Below are 19,475 nucleotides of genomic sequence, written 5' to 3' on the forward strand. Positions count from 1 at the left end.
ACCCGGCACGGAGCCCAATGTGGGGCTTGATCTCATGACCCTGAGATCATAACCTGAGCCAAAATCAGGAGTCAGACACTTAACCAACTGAGCCACCACCCAGGTGCCCCTAGAACATCATTATTATGCTAGAGGCTGCTTTAGGTCCAAACGTGTATGGATAGATTGGCTGGGAAGAGTTGGTGTAGTCTAATTCAGAGGGTCCCACTCTACAGCTCGTGAGAAGTAACATGTGGCTATAAGGTGATCATTTACTGATCATCTATGTCTGAAGCCTGAGAGACTTTGGGAGAAGTACTGTTGTACTACCCACTGTGGCAGCAGCACCACAGGGCAAGTGTTAGAGGCACTGAGTACTACTCTTGAAGACTAGACATAAAGAATACAAGACACTCCAGCAACACAACAATAAGTAACTGGTGGTGATTCATAAGAAAAATGCCCAGGATCCCCACAGTGGGCAACCTTCTCATTCCAGGACAGAAAGATGGAAACAAAGACAGTCAACCCGTGATTCTTAAGGCAAATCACTTAATTTACCTCTGAAAATCAGGAAGCTCTGTCCTCTAGAGTCAGGGCCATTGTGTAAGGCAGAAGCCATAGGGCTAGTTCAAGGAGCCTGAGGCGGCACAGACAGGCTTCTTGAAAAGAAGTGTAGCAGGCTGAACTTGATGGCCTTTAATGTCCATGCTAAGAAATCTCAACTTTCCTTCAGGCTTTTTGGGAGTGAACTGCACATTGCATTAATTTCCTTCCAAGCCAGAAATTCTCAATCTCTTTCTAGTTAAGAGGTATTATATTCACCTAAAAGGAGGCCTGGGAATGTGTGACTGAGAACTCAATGCCTCCCTTATCATGTGCATATTACCCTCAGTTCCTAATATAGTACTGACATGCAACAAAAAATGTGATCAACAAAATCAATTAATGAAACTAGATATGGTAGGGGCGCCTAGGTGGCTCAGTCATTAAGCGTCTGCCTTCGGCTCAGGTCATGATCCCGGGGTCCCGGGACTGAGCCCCATATCGGGCTCCCTGCTCAGCAGAGAGCCTGTTTCTCCCTCTCCCACTCCCCTGCTTGTGTTTCCTCTCTCACTGTCTCTGTCAAATAAATAAAATCTTCAAAAAAAAAAAAAAATGAAACTAGATATGGCAATCCATTCTGTTTAACTTCTAATCTACTCTTCTTTCTCCCTGAAATACATTAATGTGATATCAATACCATCAACACTACATATAATCTTTAGCGATTATAGTATGATAGCAGCTCCCATTATTAAAGATCTATTATGTGAGCTTTATGTATATTATTTCTTACATCAAACCTATGAGATAGATTTATCATCCCATTTTTCAGATGAAGAACACATTTTGAGATGTTAACTTATTTACTCAAAATCACATTTTGTAAGTGGCTAGGCTAGGATCTGACATCAGATCTGTTTCTAGAACTCACATTTTTAAAACTACTTCACAATATGCAGTGTTTCAAAATCTTATTTCTCTTTCTCCATACTTCACCAATGATATGTTTTTCCACTGTCTGGCTGGGAGTATAAGTAATTACAATAAAATGCAATAAGCAGAAACATTATGTAGTGGAAAACAACATAGACTTTAGCATCTGAGAGATCTGTATCCAACAAACTGATAGTGACCAGAGGGGAGGTGGGTGGGGGTATGGGTGAAACAGGTGATGAGGATTAAAATCACACTTAACTTGATGAGCACTGAGTAATGTAGAGAATTGTTGAATTGCTATACTGTACACCTGAAACAAATTAAAATTCTATGTTAACTATACCGGAAATTAAATTTAAAAACTTAACAAAAGAATAAAACATCTGTGTTCAAGTCCTGACTCTATTACTTACTAGGAATATTACCACTCCAGGAAATATACTTAACTTTCTGAGTGCCCATTTTTGTCATCTATAGAAGAGGAATAATTATCTTGCAGAACCGTTCCGAAGATTAAGTGAGCATGTATGTAAAACATATTGAATGGTGTCTGGTAATGTAGTAAGCATGCAATAAATGCCGTTACTATTTTTAGATAAACAAAATCGTATGGGAGCAAAAGAGAGGAAAGAGATCTGCCTAGAAAATGAAGGACAAAAGCACATGATATTCAGGAAGGGTTCCTACTAATACCAGCGTCTACGCTGAGCACATGAGCCTCCTTTCTCAATCTCTCAGGATGACCCAATGTATTTGAGGCCCATTCCTTAACTACCTCAACACGTTAGTAGTGCCAATGGTAAATTCTGCCCTGAGAGCCAAGACTGAAAGAAAGGAAAGAAGAAGGACTAAAGTATACTGTGCATGTGAAGTGTTGGGCCTGAAATCAAAGGGCTCTGAGTGTGTTCAAGCTTCTGCCTGGAGTGGGTGTAGGAAGCTGGCTCTCTGACTTCCCACTGGCCAGTCAGGATGGCCTTACCCCAGGGCACAGCTCTCTTCTACCTCAACCAGGAACTACCCAGGGGAGCTTGGGTACTGGGCACAGGAGGGATGAGAGCATGCCAGGACAATCTCACACACCCCCTGCCTCAAAACTGGTGTAGAGGAGTAAAATTAAATTGCCTGGACGTTACTCTGAAACTGTGCAAGGACAGACCTGTTTCAGGTTTAACATCAAAACTATGAGCATTAAAGGGACTGAGGCTTTAGTTTAACTTTGTACACAGAAATAGTTTGTGCTATTTCTGCTGGGGAGTTAAAAGGACTTTTTAAGTTATGAAAAAGACTCTAACTGTGACCTTTAGAAAAACAATATAATTACTTTGACTCTTCCAAATATAATCTTTAAGATATTTTAAATAGCAGGCAGCATTATTAGAAAAGGCAAATACTGTTTAAAATAAATTAAGCTACAGACTAAGGGAGCAATGGGCATTTACAACTGCTCTTCAGAAAGCTACAAGATTCATGACTTCATGTTTAATAAAAATGTCACAGATGCACAAAGATGTTTTTGGGATTCCATGCTAAAAAGAATGATTTCAGCACACCCCATGGCTTTAAGATGAAGGGGAGAAAATATTTTCTAAAACTATTAGGATACTGTAATTGTCAAGTTAAAATATTCATTATCTGTACTACAAAACTTCTTTCACTCTCCAGCTCCAATATTTAAATAATGTTCTTGTAGTAGGTCCAAGACTTAAGACAAATTAGATACATGCCAGAAACTAGGCAATTATCTGTATTTTCTGTATGTTTCATGTCTTAATAATATTCTTCAAACATTAGGAAGTAGGTAAATTTTAATATCCATCTGACCTCAAAGAGCACAACTCCAACCCCTCGTCACTCCACCTCCACTCCCAATACTTATAGCACATAATACATCACTTGACAATTGATGGAAGAAATTAGAGAGTACCCTGGCAAAGACACCATGTTAAAACCAGTAGCTAATTTCTGTGAAGAATCCAGGGAAGAATGAATACAGATAAGAATGATGTACGTACCTGTACCACAGGATCTTTTGGTTGGTGTGATTAACGAGACATGAGCTGTGTCTGTGCATGGCCCACCTAGAAACAGAAAGGCAGGCACATCAGTCAGGACATATCTTCTACATGCCCAAAGTTGCTATCTTGGATAAAGAGAAATCGAAAGAGGCAGGGATCAACCTGCAAATATGCATGAAGAGGGGCAGTGAGAAAGATGGAGGTGCTAGTGGTGGTGGAAGGTTAAATCTAAGGACTTTATTTCAGTTCAGCTCTTCAGACTATAGGTCCATATTCTTTCTATATCATAACGTGCTTTTCATAAATAACAATGGAGTTTTATAATGTTCAGAAGCTGAGGATAAAATTTTAATTAGAATTCCAATCCCTGTGAGAGGAAATTACCAGTAGGTATGGAGAGATGAGTTTTTCCACAGAGCAATAAGCAGGAGCACTCCCTCTGAAGCTGATCTCAGTGGTCACCCCACCTTTGAATATATTGCAAAACTAGCCTTATTTAAAGAGGGGAAACTCCCTAAGGAACAAAACACTGTTTTACAAAAAAACTAAGGATCATTTTAATATATAAAGAGAGCATTACTGAACAAGGAAGAGTATCTGGCTTAATTATAAGAATATGATAGGAAGAGGGGCCTTTAATGGAATCTTTGTGAGCCCAGAGATCTGGTGGATAAGCATAATTCAAGAGTATGCAAGAGATACAGTCAGTTACTGGGTGAAGGCCTGAAAAGCAGTAATTTCACTCTGCAGAATCAGGACCACCAACAAATTCTTAAGTTGATACTGATATATACTCCAACCCTCCCATGTTGGGGACCATGCCCTACCTTCTGAAATAGGAAGTTACTGTATAAACATGAATACCAATGGTTCTCTAAATGCCCTAGGAGGGCATTGATGATGATCATAAAGGAATAAAACACACAGGCAAATGTTACAGTATTTTGAAAGGCTCCTCAGATGATGAGGACTAGCAAAGGGAAATATGGTTTCTTGGCATAGTCGTATGCCAACTATGACAAGACTTCCTATCACTGAAGTTACCCATTAAAAAGAAAAGAAAGGTGAAAGAGCTCTGAGCCCTATTCCTAGAGTTTATGCTACCACCATCTATGGGTTTAGGAACCTAGTGATCCCACCTAAGAAGTTCATTAGCCCATTCTTTCCTACACCAAGGCCGTAACAGCAGCATACTTTAGTGGGCGTAAGAAGACACAGAAGGTAAACAGGAAAAGAAAGGAAAAACCAAGCAAGTGTATTGTTACTGTCAAAGAGCACTTAGAAAATCCTACTATGTGCCACCACATGGGATAGTCTCATGCTCAGGGAGCTTATAATCCTTTTAGGAAGACAAAATTTGTGTACGTAAAGAACAATACATGACAGTAATAAAGAGTTGGATGGGAAATGACCAAGTGCCAAAGAGTATGGAACAAATAATACCTGCTAAATGTAATCAGGAAGAACAAGATTCATCATTGGCCAGCATCTCCTGGAAATACTTCTCAAGAATTTGAAAATGAGGCAAGAATAAACCAAAGTTAGAAAGGCTAAAAGAGCAAGGCGTTTCAGTTGAAAAATTTTTCTACAGACATTACAATCACTAGAGAAAGCTTAACATACTAAAATTCCAGAGTCCAAATGGACAACTGTGACATGAAAAATAGGCAACATGGAGTGACAATGAGCTGTAGGAAAATCTGACACAAATCCCATATCCATTAAGAACCCTCTGAATAATGGCTTCTACAGCTCCATAAAAACACTTTAGCTTTTGCCTCCATGTGAGGTTTTTGATTTTGGTTTTTGTTGTTGTTAATTGAAGCATTCTTATTTCTGGGGAATTACAGGCTGTTATAGAAGACTTAATTTAAAGTCCTGCAACGACTCCCTACTTGCTGAGTAATCCGGGATAAGTTTAACAAAAAAGTGGGGATAGTAAATTGCCTAAAAGCCACAGTGCTGATGAGATCATCTGTACAAAAAGACTTCATAAACTATAAAGCTTTATATTATTTATCATCACTTTCTCTATCACCAGATTTTATGCTCCCAAGAGCCAAGACCCACTCTGTCATCTACTCTTGGGTCATGACTGTGTGAACAGTGGGCAATTAATAGTGTTTATTAAGAACCACTGCAAGTTGTTTGATGAAATAAGGAGAGTAATGTGTCTTTTTTAAAAAACCTTTTTTTTAATAGAGGTATTACAAGGGGTGCCTGGCTGGCTCAGTCGGTAGAGCATGTGACTCTTGATCTCGGGGTCATGGGTTCAAGCCCTGCATTGGGAGTTTACTTGATTAAAAAAAAAAAATTAAAAAGGTATTACAGAAAGAATGAAATACTAGAATGAAGTGCACAAATCTTAAAGAGACACACTGAAGGCTTTTAACATATATATACACTTGTGTAACAACCATCAGATAAAAATATTAGAACATTTCCAGAATCTAGAAAGTTCAAAGGAGCATTTTCAAAACAAATTCCCAGACCCAGACTCCGGAAATTTTGATGCAACTGGTGGGGGTGGGCATAGAAGCGATTCTAGCACACATTTTAAAACCAGCTGAACACAATGTAAATATTAACAGCCCAGTCAGTTCCAATCTCTGAAAACATTTTCTTTAACTCCCAGTTCAATATCTAGCCAAGATCATGAAGCACCCACAACATTGTGAGCTGCATGGAGCGCAAGATTCAATAACAGCATAACTATCAGAACACTTTTTTAAAAGGACATAAAATAATTCATCCAGTAAAATTATGAGAGAAGGGAGAAATTGGTCAAATCAAAACCCCTAAAGAAATTTAGCTGGGACTCGTGAATTAACACTCCCATATTAACAAATGTAATCTTTACCTCAATCTGTGGGTTGAGAGTTGATCCTTTTTAAAATTCCTAATGAATGAATTTCTGTAGGTTTTGGCAAATACGCAAATAAACTTTAAGGCTAGCTAGCATATCTCGACATGTATCATCATGAAAGTGTTCTCCAGAGAGCTTGTTAAACTAACAACCCAATCCAATGTATTCACTATATAACAGTAAAGTACAAATAGAACCATAGTTGAGCCAAAACAAATTGACAGCATGAGTAACTAGCAGTGATAATACATCCCAGCTTTGATAATTGAACAATATTATAAACAGAAAGCTTGGAATTAAATTTGGTCTGGAAGACTATAACCTATGAAACTCTTTAAAATCCAGAATGGATGCATATGAGCACTGCACATATATTCTACACTAATTGTGCTGTCATACAAAATTCCTATACACTCAAATAAAAATAGTCATCACAGGAGATTATATCTACCTTTACACAATTACAGATCTTCCTCAACTTACAATGGCGTTATATCCTGATAAAGGCATCATAAGTTGAAAATGGAGAGTTGGAAATGCATTTAATACACCTAACTTACTGAATATTACAGTTAGCCTAGCTTATCTTAAATGTGCTCGGAACACCTGCATTAACCTACCTACACCTGGGCAAAATCATCTAACAAAGCCTATTTTATTACTAAAGTTTTGATATTGAAGAGTGTACTGAAGGTGAAAAACAGAATGGTTGTATGGGTACAGAATGGTTCTAAGTGTATGGCTGTTTACCCTTGTGAAGGTGAAGCTGACTGGGAGCTGTTCTCCCTACTGCTGCCCAGCATCACGAGAGGGTATCGTACCATATATTGTTAGCCCAGGAAAAGATCCAAATTCAAATTTCAAGTATGGTTTCTACTGAATGCATATGGTTTTAGCACCATCGTAAAGTCTAAAAATCCTAAACTGAACCATTGTTAGGTCAGGGACCATCTGTAATTACAAATCAACTCTGTTAAAATGAATACAGAAAATTAAGGACCACTCAAGGGGAACCTTTTCAAGTTTTTGTCCACAACAATAAAAATATAACATGGGTGCCATGTGGTTATAGCAAACAAAATAATTTTGAGACTTAATAGTAAGGGTCCAAGTCAGGGCACCTGCTCTATCAAGGAATGGAGTTGGCTTTTCTTTACTGAGCTTTCTAATGCCTGAGAAGGGTAGCATATGGTCCAATAAGTCACTGTAAACCCTGCTCCTAATTTTGGCCCTTCTTCCTCTTCTTTCCAAACAGCAGGGTAGACAGAGCTAATAACTGAAGAGCAAGGTAGGGAAGCCTCTTCATAACTGGGTTCTATAAATGAATGTGATGTATGCGTATGTACATGTGTTTTATGTGTTCAGTGTGATCATACTTAGGAAAAGATCTAAGCACAGAATTATTTACACCATTACCCTCTAGCCTATAGTAGTAGCAACTGAGTTTGGAAAAGTAAGTTTTGGGTTTTTGAATATTAAAAAAAAAACCCACAGCTAAAGTTCGTTGTTTAATGAAAGGCTCTCTGGGGATTCTGAACCAGATGATATCAAGATTAACCAACCTGAACTAATTTTTAGTCAATTACTATGAGTTCTTTTTGCTTTCTTTTGCTAAAGCATATTAAATATCTTTTTTCAAATTTCTTCACTATCTGCAGATATTTAATGACAGATTATCATTTTGCATTTGATGTTACATTCAAAGGACTTTTTTCTAAGTTTCAACAATTTAGAGCCTGGAATTTGCAAGTAAATAATACCTGTGGTAGTTTGTGGTTTGTGACCAGAAGTATGAATGCACTATTTTGTCTTCTAGGGACGTTTCTATTCTTGTATTAAAGGTGTCATACATAATGTAGCACTATGGATTACATTTGCAATTCCACATGATAGGCATGAAATAAAATTCTTCAGCTGTATTCCCAACAAGAAATCTTTATAGCGTTTCTAATAGGGTAGTGGATTTTCTTGGAGAAACAGTACTAATTTCAGCCCTGTAAAGTTGAAGACAGGGGTCAAATACGCATACTAACTTCACTATAACCTGCAAATCCAGAAGAACTGAATAAAGGTATCCCATTAACTATCAACACTCATATTTCAAGCTGAAGGAGAATTCTCAAATTTTCTGTCAGCCTCCTATAGAGTTACTGAGCATGTCAAAAAAACCTGGGAGCCTACCCCTGTAGTAGTCAATCCCATAGACTGGTTGAAGACTATGACTCAAGGAGGAAACAGAGAACACAGTCTTGGAGGCAGGTGCGTTTAGGATGGCAATCATCTTAGGCACTCCAAATCTAAGGCTGAGTAAATACAGAAAAATAGTGTATTTCTCCTTAACCTTGAAAATAATAGAGATCAACAATCTTCCCAGAAAGGTTTTCTTAAAACAGCTGTGATGACTGGTTATTTTTGGCTCCTGGATCCATAGCCCTCATTGGCTGCAGTTATACCACGTGTTAAAGCACATCAATTAGGAAAAATGGACTGTCAAGGAGTCAGTCAGCTAAAAATTGCCAGAAGCTCAATAATCAAACAAATATTCTATCAGCTCTTTCATGGTAACTGCAAAACATTAATACACAAAAATAGCCATTCCTTTTGCAGATTTATAACACTTCTATATTCTTGTTTAATTAACATGACATTTACATAACAGTATCTAATTAATTTCCAACTAAAGGCACTATAGGCTAATTAGAAATGCATCATCCTTTTTAAACCAGCTTGTCAATTCCATTCTCTCATAATCTGCACATTGTTTACCACGCAGCATCTTCCTTTTCTAGGCTCAGTGTTCAAAAGGTGATTTCTGACAGCAAATTCAAGAGGTACAATTCTCCTCCCTCTCAAGAGATTTATAAAATCTTATCAAGAGTTTTTTGATGAAGCAACGAGAAAAAAAAAAAAAAAACCCAAGCAAAAAAAAAAAAGCCCCTATGCAACAGAGATAGTAAAATAAACTCTACACTGTCTCCTCACGTGGCCATATTAAGAATGTAAAACTATCTTTTAAAAATATTCAAAGAATCTATATTTCCGGGTACCTGGGTGGCTCAGTCAGTTAAGCATTTACCTTTGGCTCAGGTCATGATTCCAGGGTCCTGGGATCGAGTCCTGTAACAGGCTCCCTGCTTAGCTGGGAGTCTGCTTCTCCCTCTGCCTCCCCCACCCAGCTTGTGCACTTTCTCGCTCTCTCAAATAAATCAATAAAATTTTTTAAAAATCTATATTTCTTTAGTAGCAAAATATTCCTTCCTTTAAAAGCCTTCAATACACACATGGAGACATAAAATAGTAAATGGTAAAAAATAAAGAGTAAGAAATGAGTATCAGGAACAGATAAGAATGTGCAAGAAAATAAGTCCTCTCCCTCAGAAAAGGTGATCCTCCAACCTCACCTTAAACGTGCAATTCATGAATTGTTTTAATCAAAAACAACACACCTAATCTGTCTACATAATTGAGTTTGAAAAGCACCATCGATTAAAAACAAGGATACATAAAGATATAATGAGTGGGAATCTAAGTTTACAGAAAATCTTCAGCACAGATAATAGCCCTCCCATTTCTCCAAATGAAATTTCCAAATTAAACCCTTTACAAAGCCTGTTACAGAATCTAAGTGTTAATTTCTCCATTAGAAGTTCTAAGCCTAACTTATTGCATGATCTCTCACACCATTTAGATCTAAATTAGGGATTCATGAGAAGGGGATTTTCAAAGTGGGTCAGAAGTTGCTATTGGTAGCTCGCTATTTTGCTCATAAAGGGCTTCTCAACAAAATTTCATTACCATTCTACCCTTGCTCCCCTAAATAAATTATAGCGCTGGGCAGCTCTGCAAATGTTAGTGTTATGTTTGTGTGTGAGTATGCTTATTACCCTATTTGCTCAATAGAAACAAAATTAAAAACTCTCCCACACCACCTTCCCCAAGGAACAACACTAAAAGAAAATGAAATCAGGAATGCTTTCCATTTGCCTAGTACTGATAGACTCTTTTAGAGGAGTTAAAGTGGACATCCCTGCTGGTGCCAGGGGATGTGTTTTGGAAGAAATATTCTCTCCTGACCCAGCAATGGCCTTAAATGGAATGAGCCTGAAGGGCAAGAGGAAAGTCTTACTTGTTTTAGTAATCTAGCATGTTAGGTGTTCAAAAATGTATTTTTCACTGCTGAATTAAAATGATCCAGGCCAAAAGCAATTACTGAACATACATAACTATTCAGAAGGGAAATGGAACTATTATAAATGTAGTTGATTTTCACCATAGTTACATGCTGATCTAGCACAGCAGTTCTCAAACATTTTGGTCTTAGGACCTTCTTTTTTCCCCAAAAGAAATTTTATTTTAGAGATAGAGAAAGAGAGCATGGGAGTTGGGGGGGGAGAAGCAGAGGGAGAGGGACAAGCAGACTCTGCACTCAGTACAGAGCCCCATGTGGGGCTCAATTCTAGGAAGGGGAGATCATGACCCGATCAAAATCAAGAGTCGGATGCTCAACCAACTGAGCCACCCAGGCACCCCCTTGGGATCTTTTTGTACTTAAAAATTATTAAGGACACTAACGAGCTTCTGTTTATGTGGGATACACCTATTGATATGTACCTGATCTGAAATTAAAGCTGAAAAAATTTAAAAATATAACTTCATTTAAAATTCACAAAAATAACTACATGTCAACATAAAAACATACTGTTTTATAAAAAGAAACTATACAATTTTTAAGAAAATTATGAGAGCTGCCTGCCTTGAAGACATCTGACTTTTCACATCCGTATGTGCATTCAATTTTAAATGAGGGCCATCAAGAAAATCTACCTTTCCACAGATACATGGTTGGAAAAGGAAGGACCTTATGGACCCTTGAATGGGTCTTGGGGACCTCTATAGGTCCTCAGACCACACTTTGAGAACCACTGGTATAGAACAAAACAATGAACCTAAAGATTTATATAATTTCCAATTTCTCCATACTTTCTTCACATGCCAATTGGCTTATTCTGGTCTTGCAGAGACCAACTGGATGTACCAGCATTAATGACTTTAATGACAGCATTAATGACAGCCATTCTCAACAAAATATTAAATATTTAAGTAAATAAAGAAAGGCAAGGGGTAGTGGAATAAACTCTACAGTCATGATTTCAACCCAGGACATTCTGTTTCTACTACTTATATAGAGAGTAAAAACATGTTTCAAGGAATTAAAAAAATTCTGAGCCATTAAATGTTTGATTTCAGTTTTTCAGATATGATTTCTCACTCAGACCTTTGTAACTAAAACAGTTTCAAAAAAAAAAAAAAAACACCCAATATCAAAATTCCAAAATGTGATGAAGTCCAATAGCAATTAACACTGAAATTCTAAGACACCACCATCTTAGGGATCAAAATTAGAACCCTTTTTTGAGAGGTCAAAATATCACCTGGCCAATAGTTCTATTTTTAGATACTTGTTTCTCTCTGTGATAAAGCATATTTAATATGGATATGAAATCAGGAGCTGTCACTTCTTCAATTTAGACTTCAGTTCTGACTATTTACAGGCATAACTAACGCCCAACACAGATTTCTAGATTTGCATTTTACCATCAACATGAGCATGAATCTCATAACAACATTAATGGAGAAAGCACCCAGCATTAGAAGAGCTTTTATTTTGTTGCTGGAGTGGTGGGGGGTTGGAGGGATGGGGTGGCTGGGTGATAGACAATGGGGAGGGTATGTGCTATGGTGAGCGCTGTGAATTGTGTAAGACTGTTGAAACACAGACCTGTACCTCTGAAACAAATAATACATTATATGTTAAAAAAAAAAAAGAAGAAGAAGAAGAAGATAGCAGGAAGGGAAAAATGAAGGGGGGGAATCGGAGGGGGAGATGAACCATGAGAGACTATGGACTCTGAGAAACAAACTGAGGGTTCTGGGGGGTGGGGGAGATGGGTTAGCCTGGTGATGGGTATTAAAGAGGGCATGTACTGAATGGAGCACTGGGTGTTATACGCAAACAATGAATCATGGAACACTACATCAAAAACTAATGATGTAATGTATGGTGATTAACATAACATAATAAAATTAAAAAAAAAAAGAAGGGCTTTTATTTTTGACATAGTTCAGCTACCAAGAGCGCTCTCATAAATCTTGGCCTGCATCAGCAATGAAAGGCTGCAATGCCTTCCTTGGAAAGGGAGGTGACTTGTGCATGTTCTTTTTAAGAAGCTTTAGAGAAAATGGAAAAAGACTTCTATTTAGGCCAAAGGTACTGCCCCATGGACATTTAAAAAGAATTTTGAATGCAGGACCCTTCTTCCTTGGTCCTTGTCTGAGCCTCTCCTGCAGGTCGCTGGATCACGGCTGGCAATGCATAGTGATACTGAATGGAAGGTACCTGAGTCCAACCTTCTTGTTTTACAAAAGTGACCGCTAGCAGGTCTTGCTAATGGGACCTCTCTTTGCAAAAATAATAGTTGAAAATGTCATGATTTGAATTATGTAGAAAAGTGTTTATATTGATATTTTGGAATTTAAAAAGATCCTTACAAAGATGGCATCCTATTGTTTTTATTAAATCTAAAAAATTGTCCTTTTGATAGATCAAAAAGTGCAATGGTTTATGAAATCACAGAGCACATGAACAGAAAATGGAAGTTATATGTATTCATTTTTGGCACTGGCAGCTCTGAATTTTAGGAGAAGTTCACAAACACAATTAAAATATAAGGTTAAAATAACTATTTCTAACACACCCAAAGAGATGGCCCTATTATGATTTTTTCAGCCAAACACTTCTGTCATAATAAAGCTTAGATTTAGTTTAGATTCGGCACAGTGTCACCCATTACCTGTATCTACAGGAAAGAAAAATATGACAACTGCAAAGGGCTAAAGCTGTGTGAAATGTAGTTGTTGACTGTGACCTTTACTTCCATAGCAAAGTACAGAGCACTTCATTTAATAAGAACATAAAACAAAAATCTGTATTCGCAGAGAGGGGGGACAGTGATAATGTTGCTTCAAAACCTAGTCTGAGTATCAGTAACTGTATAATTTCCTAGGTGCCTGACGAAATCTTTAAGGGAAACAAGCCTTTCAGGTTTGCAGACTTCTTAAGGGAGGCTTAAACATGAGTGTTTCAAGTCTGCTAGTCTTCTGTCTGGCAAAGGGGAATCCTGAGGGGGGAAATTCAGGTGACAAAACAAATACTATAAGCAAAAACTGTTACTTCACAACAAGCAAGTAGCTATTTGCGAAGGAAGGAAGGAAGGGAGGGAGGGAGGAAAGAGAGAGAGAGAGAGAGAGAGAAAGAAAGAGAGAGAAAAGAAAGATCTCTGAGAAAGGGAGAGAGAAAAGAAAGAAAGATCAGAGAGAGAGAAAAGAAAGAAAGAGAGAGAGAAAGAGAGAAAGAAAGAAAGGAAGGAAGGTAGGTAGGAAGGAAGGGAGGGAGGGAGGGAGAGAAAAAGAGCTGGAGGGAGGAAGGGAGGAAGGAAGACAGTCTCCCGTTATTCCAAAAGCTCCGGTGGTTAAAAGAGATGAACGGTCACCACAACAAGGCAACCAAATTTCAAACTTTGGTAGGGAAACTGCTTTTTTGAGTTGCTTCATCTTAAGGATACTGAACGGCACAGTTACAGAAAATAATAAAAGAATATTAAGTAAGTTGTTCCAAATCAGGTTCAGGACAAACCTCTCTTTAATGTACCAAAACACATGAAGTAGGTTTCTAAAAGTAAGAAGAATTAGAAAACTTTTCTAACTATTTAAATCAGGAAGCACTTACTGAGCACTGCCTTGCCAAGCACTGTGCTGGGTACTCTGGGGAAGAGCAAAGCAACATATAATAAAGTCTCTGCTAATTCTGGGTTTACCCTCTAAGCTGGTACAAGGAGATGACATTATCATCAAGAGCTAACCAAAGCAATATGCGATTAGATGTTACAGGTAGGAAGTATAGGAATTCCTTGGAGGAAGCAAATAGTGTGGATAAAATGGGTTTTGAGATGGCTTCTAAAAGCATGAATAAAAATGGTAAGACAAGTGCCAGGGTGTCCTCTGAGGACAATAGGGTCTAGCTTGGCTCAGAGCTGAACATCACTGCTGAAATGGGTAGACAGGTAGATACAATGAGGGTCCAGATTACAGGGGAGGATGCTTGAATCTGAATGACCAGACAGGTGATGATAAGTCAATTAAAGAATTTCCTTTCTTGTTTAACATGATATCAATGGGAAACTCAACTGATAAATTTATGGACTAGGACAAGACTAGAAGCAGGATATGGCTGTAATGCTACAAAAACACAATGGTGGCAGCGACAACTTCCCAGACCTTTAATATGTCTCCACTGAGTTAACCAGAGGACCATAAACAAAGACAAATTAGGAAATATAACCAATATCAGAGTAATTAAGAATAAGATTTAGCTTATGTACTTGGTACAATATATACTCTAGAGTTAATAAATGAAAGCTATGTATTCCAATAAATTTAGAAGTCTAGATGAAATTAACATTTTTATTAAAATACTGATTATCAAAATTGACTTCAAATGAGGTAGAAAATATGACTAGTCCAATATCAGGTATCAGGCCAATCAGTTTTATGAGTAAGTTCTTCAAGCTTTCAAAGAATAGTTATGTTACATAATGTGAGAGCATTAAGATAAAAATTTGTATTTAGAGCACAGGAAAAGATGAAAAGCTTTCTATGAAGTTAACGTAACTAATGCCGAAACTAGACAGGAATAGCATGCCCACCATATATAAACACACTTATGTATAAAATTAACTCACTTATTAAAAGGGTATAAAATTTAAAATAAAATTAGTATTTTGAAGCCAGCAGTATACTGAAAGAACTAGTTGGGTTTAATTCAAGAAATGCAAAGATGGTTTAACCCTGGAAGTCCATTAAATTAAGAGATTACATACTAAAGGAGAAATCCAAATGATCATCTCCATAGATGTTAAAAAGGAGTCATTTGACTCCTGATTTAAAAAAAACAAAGTTAACAAGCCATAAATAGAAGAATATCCTTAAACTGATAAATAATATCTACAAAAGAAAACCCTACAGCAAATACTATATTTGTGAAATCCTCCTAGAAGTAGTCCCATTAGTTAGAAATGAAAAAAAGAAAAAACATATAAAGCTCAAAAAAATAAGGTTTAAATAAATGAAAACAAATAATATTCCTATATGAGAAGACCCAACAGTGTATTAAAATGTCAATTATTCCCAAATCAATCTATGGATTCAATATAATCCCAATCAAAATCACACTGTAACTGTTAATATAGCTTGACAAGCTGAGCATAAATTCATTAACAAGAGAAAATACAAAAGAATAGCTAACAAAATTTAGAAAAACATAAACTAAGGGGGACTGGCTCTATATCAATACATACCACACAAAGCTATATTCCAGTCTTAGGAATATACAAGTAGACAAATGGAACAAAATAAAAGATCCCCAAAGCAGATATATGTTTATATAATGATAACAGCATTTCAAACCAGGCCTATTTAAAAATTTTATTTATTTTAGAGAGAGAATGCGTTGAGAGCAGGGGGAGGAGCAGAAGGGGAGGAAGATGGAGAGGAAAAGAATCTCAAGCAGACTCCATGCTCAGTGTAGAGCCTGATGTGGGGCTTGATCTCACAACACTGAGATCACAACCTGAGCCAAAACCTAGAGTCTGATGCTTAACGAACTGAGCCACCAGGCACCCCTCAAACCAGACCTGTTTAATAAATGGTTTTGCGATAACTGGTTCTCCATTTGGAAAACTTACAAAGATAAATTGAGATACCTCATATCATATACAAAATAAATTCCACATGGATTTAAGAGCTAAATATAGAAAAAGATAAACTATAAAAGTATCAAAATATATAAAAAATATTTTTATAACGCTGTCATAGAGAGAGCCTTCTAAGAAAGACACAAATGTAGAAGACAGAAGACCAGAACACTTGACTTTTAAAAAAATCCGTAAATTTTCCAATAAAATACAAGGCACCCAAATCAAAATTAAAAGCCAAGTGACACATCAGAAGAAAACATTTGCAAGATATGCAACAAAGACTTATGAGTTCCTACAAATGAGTAAGAAAAAGACAGTTAATTAAAAAATAAATAAGATACAGACAGGCAAATCACTGGAGACATAAACAGTTAATAAACATATGCAGCAGTGCTCAATCTCACTACCAGGAGATGTCAGGGGAATGCAAGTTAAAATGAGCTATTCTTTTACCTATTGCCCCCCTCCCCCCAGAACACCTAACACTGGTAAAAGCATGGGAAACACTCTCAAACACTATTCTTAGGAGTACAAAATAGTAATGTCATTTTGGAAATGAATTTGGCCATGTATATCAAAAGCTAAAATATACATATTCTCTGACCTCTTGTTTCCTCCTCCATGTATTTATCATGGAAAAATGACACATGCACTATTAGTCATGTACAAAAATGTCTACTTCATATGGTTTATAGTACAATATTAGAAACAGCCTCAAAAGAAAAGAGAAAATAATAATAATAATATGAAATACTATGAAGCTGTTTAAAAAGAATTACACAGATCTTTATGTGCTAATCTGGAAAGATCTCGAAAATATACTATTGGGGAACCTGGGTGGCGCAGTCAGCTGCATCTGACTCTTGGTTTCAGCTCAGGTTGTGATCTCAGGGTTGTGAGATTGAGCCTTATCAGCACGGAGTCGGCTTGAGATTCTCTCTCCCTCCCACTCTCGCCCCTCCCACTTGTGCAGACTCTCTCTCTAAAATAAATAAATCTTTAAAAAGTATAGACTGTTAAATTAAAAGAGCAAACTACAAATAATATAGAGTATGTTCCCATTTGTATAAAAGTGAAAAAAATCTTTACGTATGTAAACATAGATATAACTGCATTAAAAAAGAATATATAACCCAAAATGAGTAAAAAGTGGTTATCTCTGGAAAGAATGGGAATTTAGTGGGGGCTTGGGGATAAAGGTGTGAAAAGAGTATTTTCACCTTCTATTCTATATAAACCTGTATGTCTCTGTTTTACTTGTATACTTAAAAAATAGGATTAAAACTCTTAAGGAAGAAAAGCCAGCAAATGAGTAATTTAAAAATCATGGTTCTGCCTTAATTTGGTCTTTATTTTGACTACAAGTTAAAGGTCAGATGATACTATAAGTGCCTCAACAAGTTTCAACCCAGCTAACATTATGGAACAGAAATAATTTGGTAAGAAAACACTGCTAAACTGCTCAAGTCCATCTGTTTTTTGACAGGGATTAATTTAATGATCCCATACATTGATTCCTGGTAAATGATAGCCATTCAATTCAATACAGCATATAACTGTACATTATCATACTGCACCGCAAAGTATCAATCTTTTTAGAACACAGCTATAATAAAAGCAGCATGTTTTACAGAATCAGCTCCAGGATAAATAAATGCAAAAAAAAAATACCTTTAAATTAAAATCAAAAGAAACATTTAAAGTTTGGGCATTCTTCATTATGGGAAAGAATCTTCCACTTTGAGACTATTATATATCAGAAAAGCTCCATCTGTTGTATAATTATCTCTGATAAACGGCCTGATGCTTCGAGCTTCATTAGAGAAAAGGGAAGAGAAAGACACATACAGAGAGAACTGTAAATAAATCTCCCCACCATATTTCACTTAAAACCAGCCCAGCAGGAAGTCGTAAAGTATTTTTTTAATAGGTAGTATTTTCTAAATGTTCTACTAGAATAAGCCAGCCTGTTTTGCCCAATATCTACCTGGGTCTTCTGAAGTAGGCGTAGTCCAAAAAAGGGAAAACTAGTTTCATTGAAAGATTATTAGAAATTTAATTGGTAAAAACAAACAGTCTTGCTACTTGGTGGCTGTGATATTAATTTTCCAGGGGACAGATAAGGGCTTGTCAGACAGGACTGAAGACTAGAAGCTAGTGAAGCCTGCCCAACGTATGTTCAAAGACCCAAGGGCAGTCTAGCAAGGACATCTATTAAAATGCAGTACTATTTTATTTCTATTTTATTTTACTTTCTAAATGCCTGAGGGAGCCAGGGTATCACCAAGAACCAGTTTCCAAGGAAACAATGGAAATCTCCTTATTCAACCAAATTAATTTAACCACAGATAAAGAATGTTCTCAAATTTCTATTTTGGGAATCACTGTCATAATTAAAAGAAAATCCAGCCAGCAATTGGAAATGAAGCTTTCATCGTTAACAATCTTCATTAACATTCCAGTTAGTATGGTTCTCACTTTTTCTGTGTGTTTCCTTTTGGCTATAACAAAAGCATCTCTTGGGTAGATGCAGTAGAGAAGAATATGAAAAATCCTGAGTATTATGGATGAAAAAGGCCCAGAGCTAAGTGCTAGTCCTGTCATGTGACTCAAAGCAAATTACCATGCAAACCTTTTTCTCATCTGTAGAATAGGAAGGAGAATATCTGCCATGCCTGCCTTGCACACTGTCAGATGATCCCAGGAAAATGTTTGTTAAAGTGCTTTGTTAAACAGTGGTTAGCAAACTTTTTCTGTAAAGAACCACTGGGTCTCTGCAGCAACTACCCAATTCTGCCGCCGTAGTGCACAAGCAGCCATAGACACAATGCATAAATGAATGAGCATGGTTGTGCTCCAATAAAACGTTATGAACACTGAAATTTAAATTTCATATAATTTTTAAATGTCACAAAATATTGTTTGACTTTTTTCAATCTTCTAAAATCTTTTTTTAGCTCGTAGACCATATAAAAACAAGTGATAGTCTGGATGTGGCCCATGGGCTGTATTTTGCCAATTCCTCTTGTAAACTATATCTTTATACATGTGTTGGCTGCTGTTTATTTCTTACTATGTGCCTCCACAGAGCTTAGGAAAGTATTCTGTATGAGGTGGGCCCTCTCTAACTGGTAGATTAGAATGTCAGAATATTTGAAAACAAGTCCATTTCTTGCCATTACTCTTCCCCAGTAGGAGGTATGGATATCAACTCTGTCTGGTATTAGTTCTCTTCCTCTCCTGCCTAGAAAGAAACAGACCAGCCAATTCTCCTGAAACACCTCAATTTCTATCCAATATGTAGTGGGACTAGGAAAACGA

General features: G+C 36.9%; 1 protein-coding gene across 2 annotated transcripts in view; it reads right to left on the reverse strand.

The window, feature by feature from the left end:
• The window catches only part of ZFAND3 (zinc finger AN1-type containing 3), a 332,222-nt gene that overhangs the window by 56,805 nt on the left and 255,942 nt on the right, over positions 1 to 19,475 (reverse strand). The window contains exon 4 of one of the 2 annotated variants that reach the window (XM_032409891.1): positions 3,474 to 3,539. The exons of the other annotated variant lie outside the window; for it this stretch is intronic. Within the exon in view, the coding sequence (XP_032265782.1) occupies positions 3,474 to 3,539 (66 nt within the window). The remainder of the gene's footprint in view (positions 1 to 3,473; positions 3,540 to 19,475) is intronic. 2 annotated transcript variants of the gene reach the window in all.

This window comes from Phoca vitulina, unplaced genomic scaffold (genome assembly GCF_004348235.1).
Source record: "Phoca vitulina isolate PV1807 unplaced genomic scaffold, GSC_HSeal_1.0 scaffold11, whole genome shotgun sequence".
In the NCBI taxonomy this organism is placed as follows: domain Eukaryota; kingdom Metazoa; phylum Chordata; class Mammalia; order Carnivora; family Phocidae; genus Phoca; species Phoca vitulina.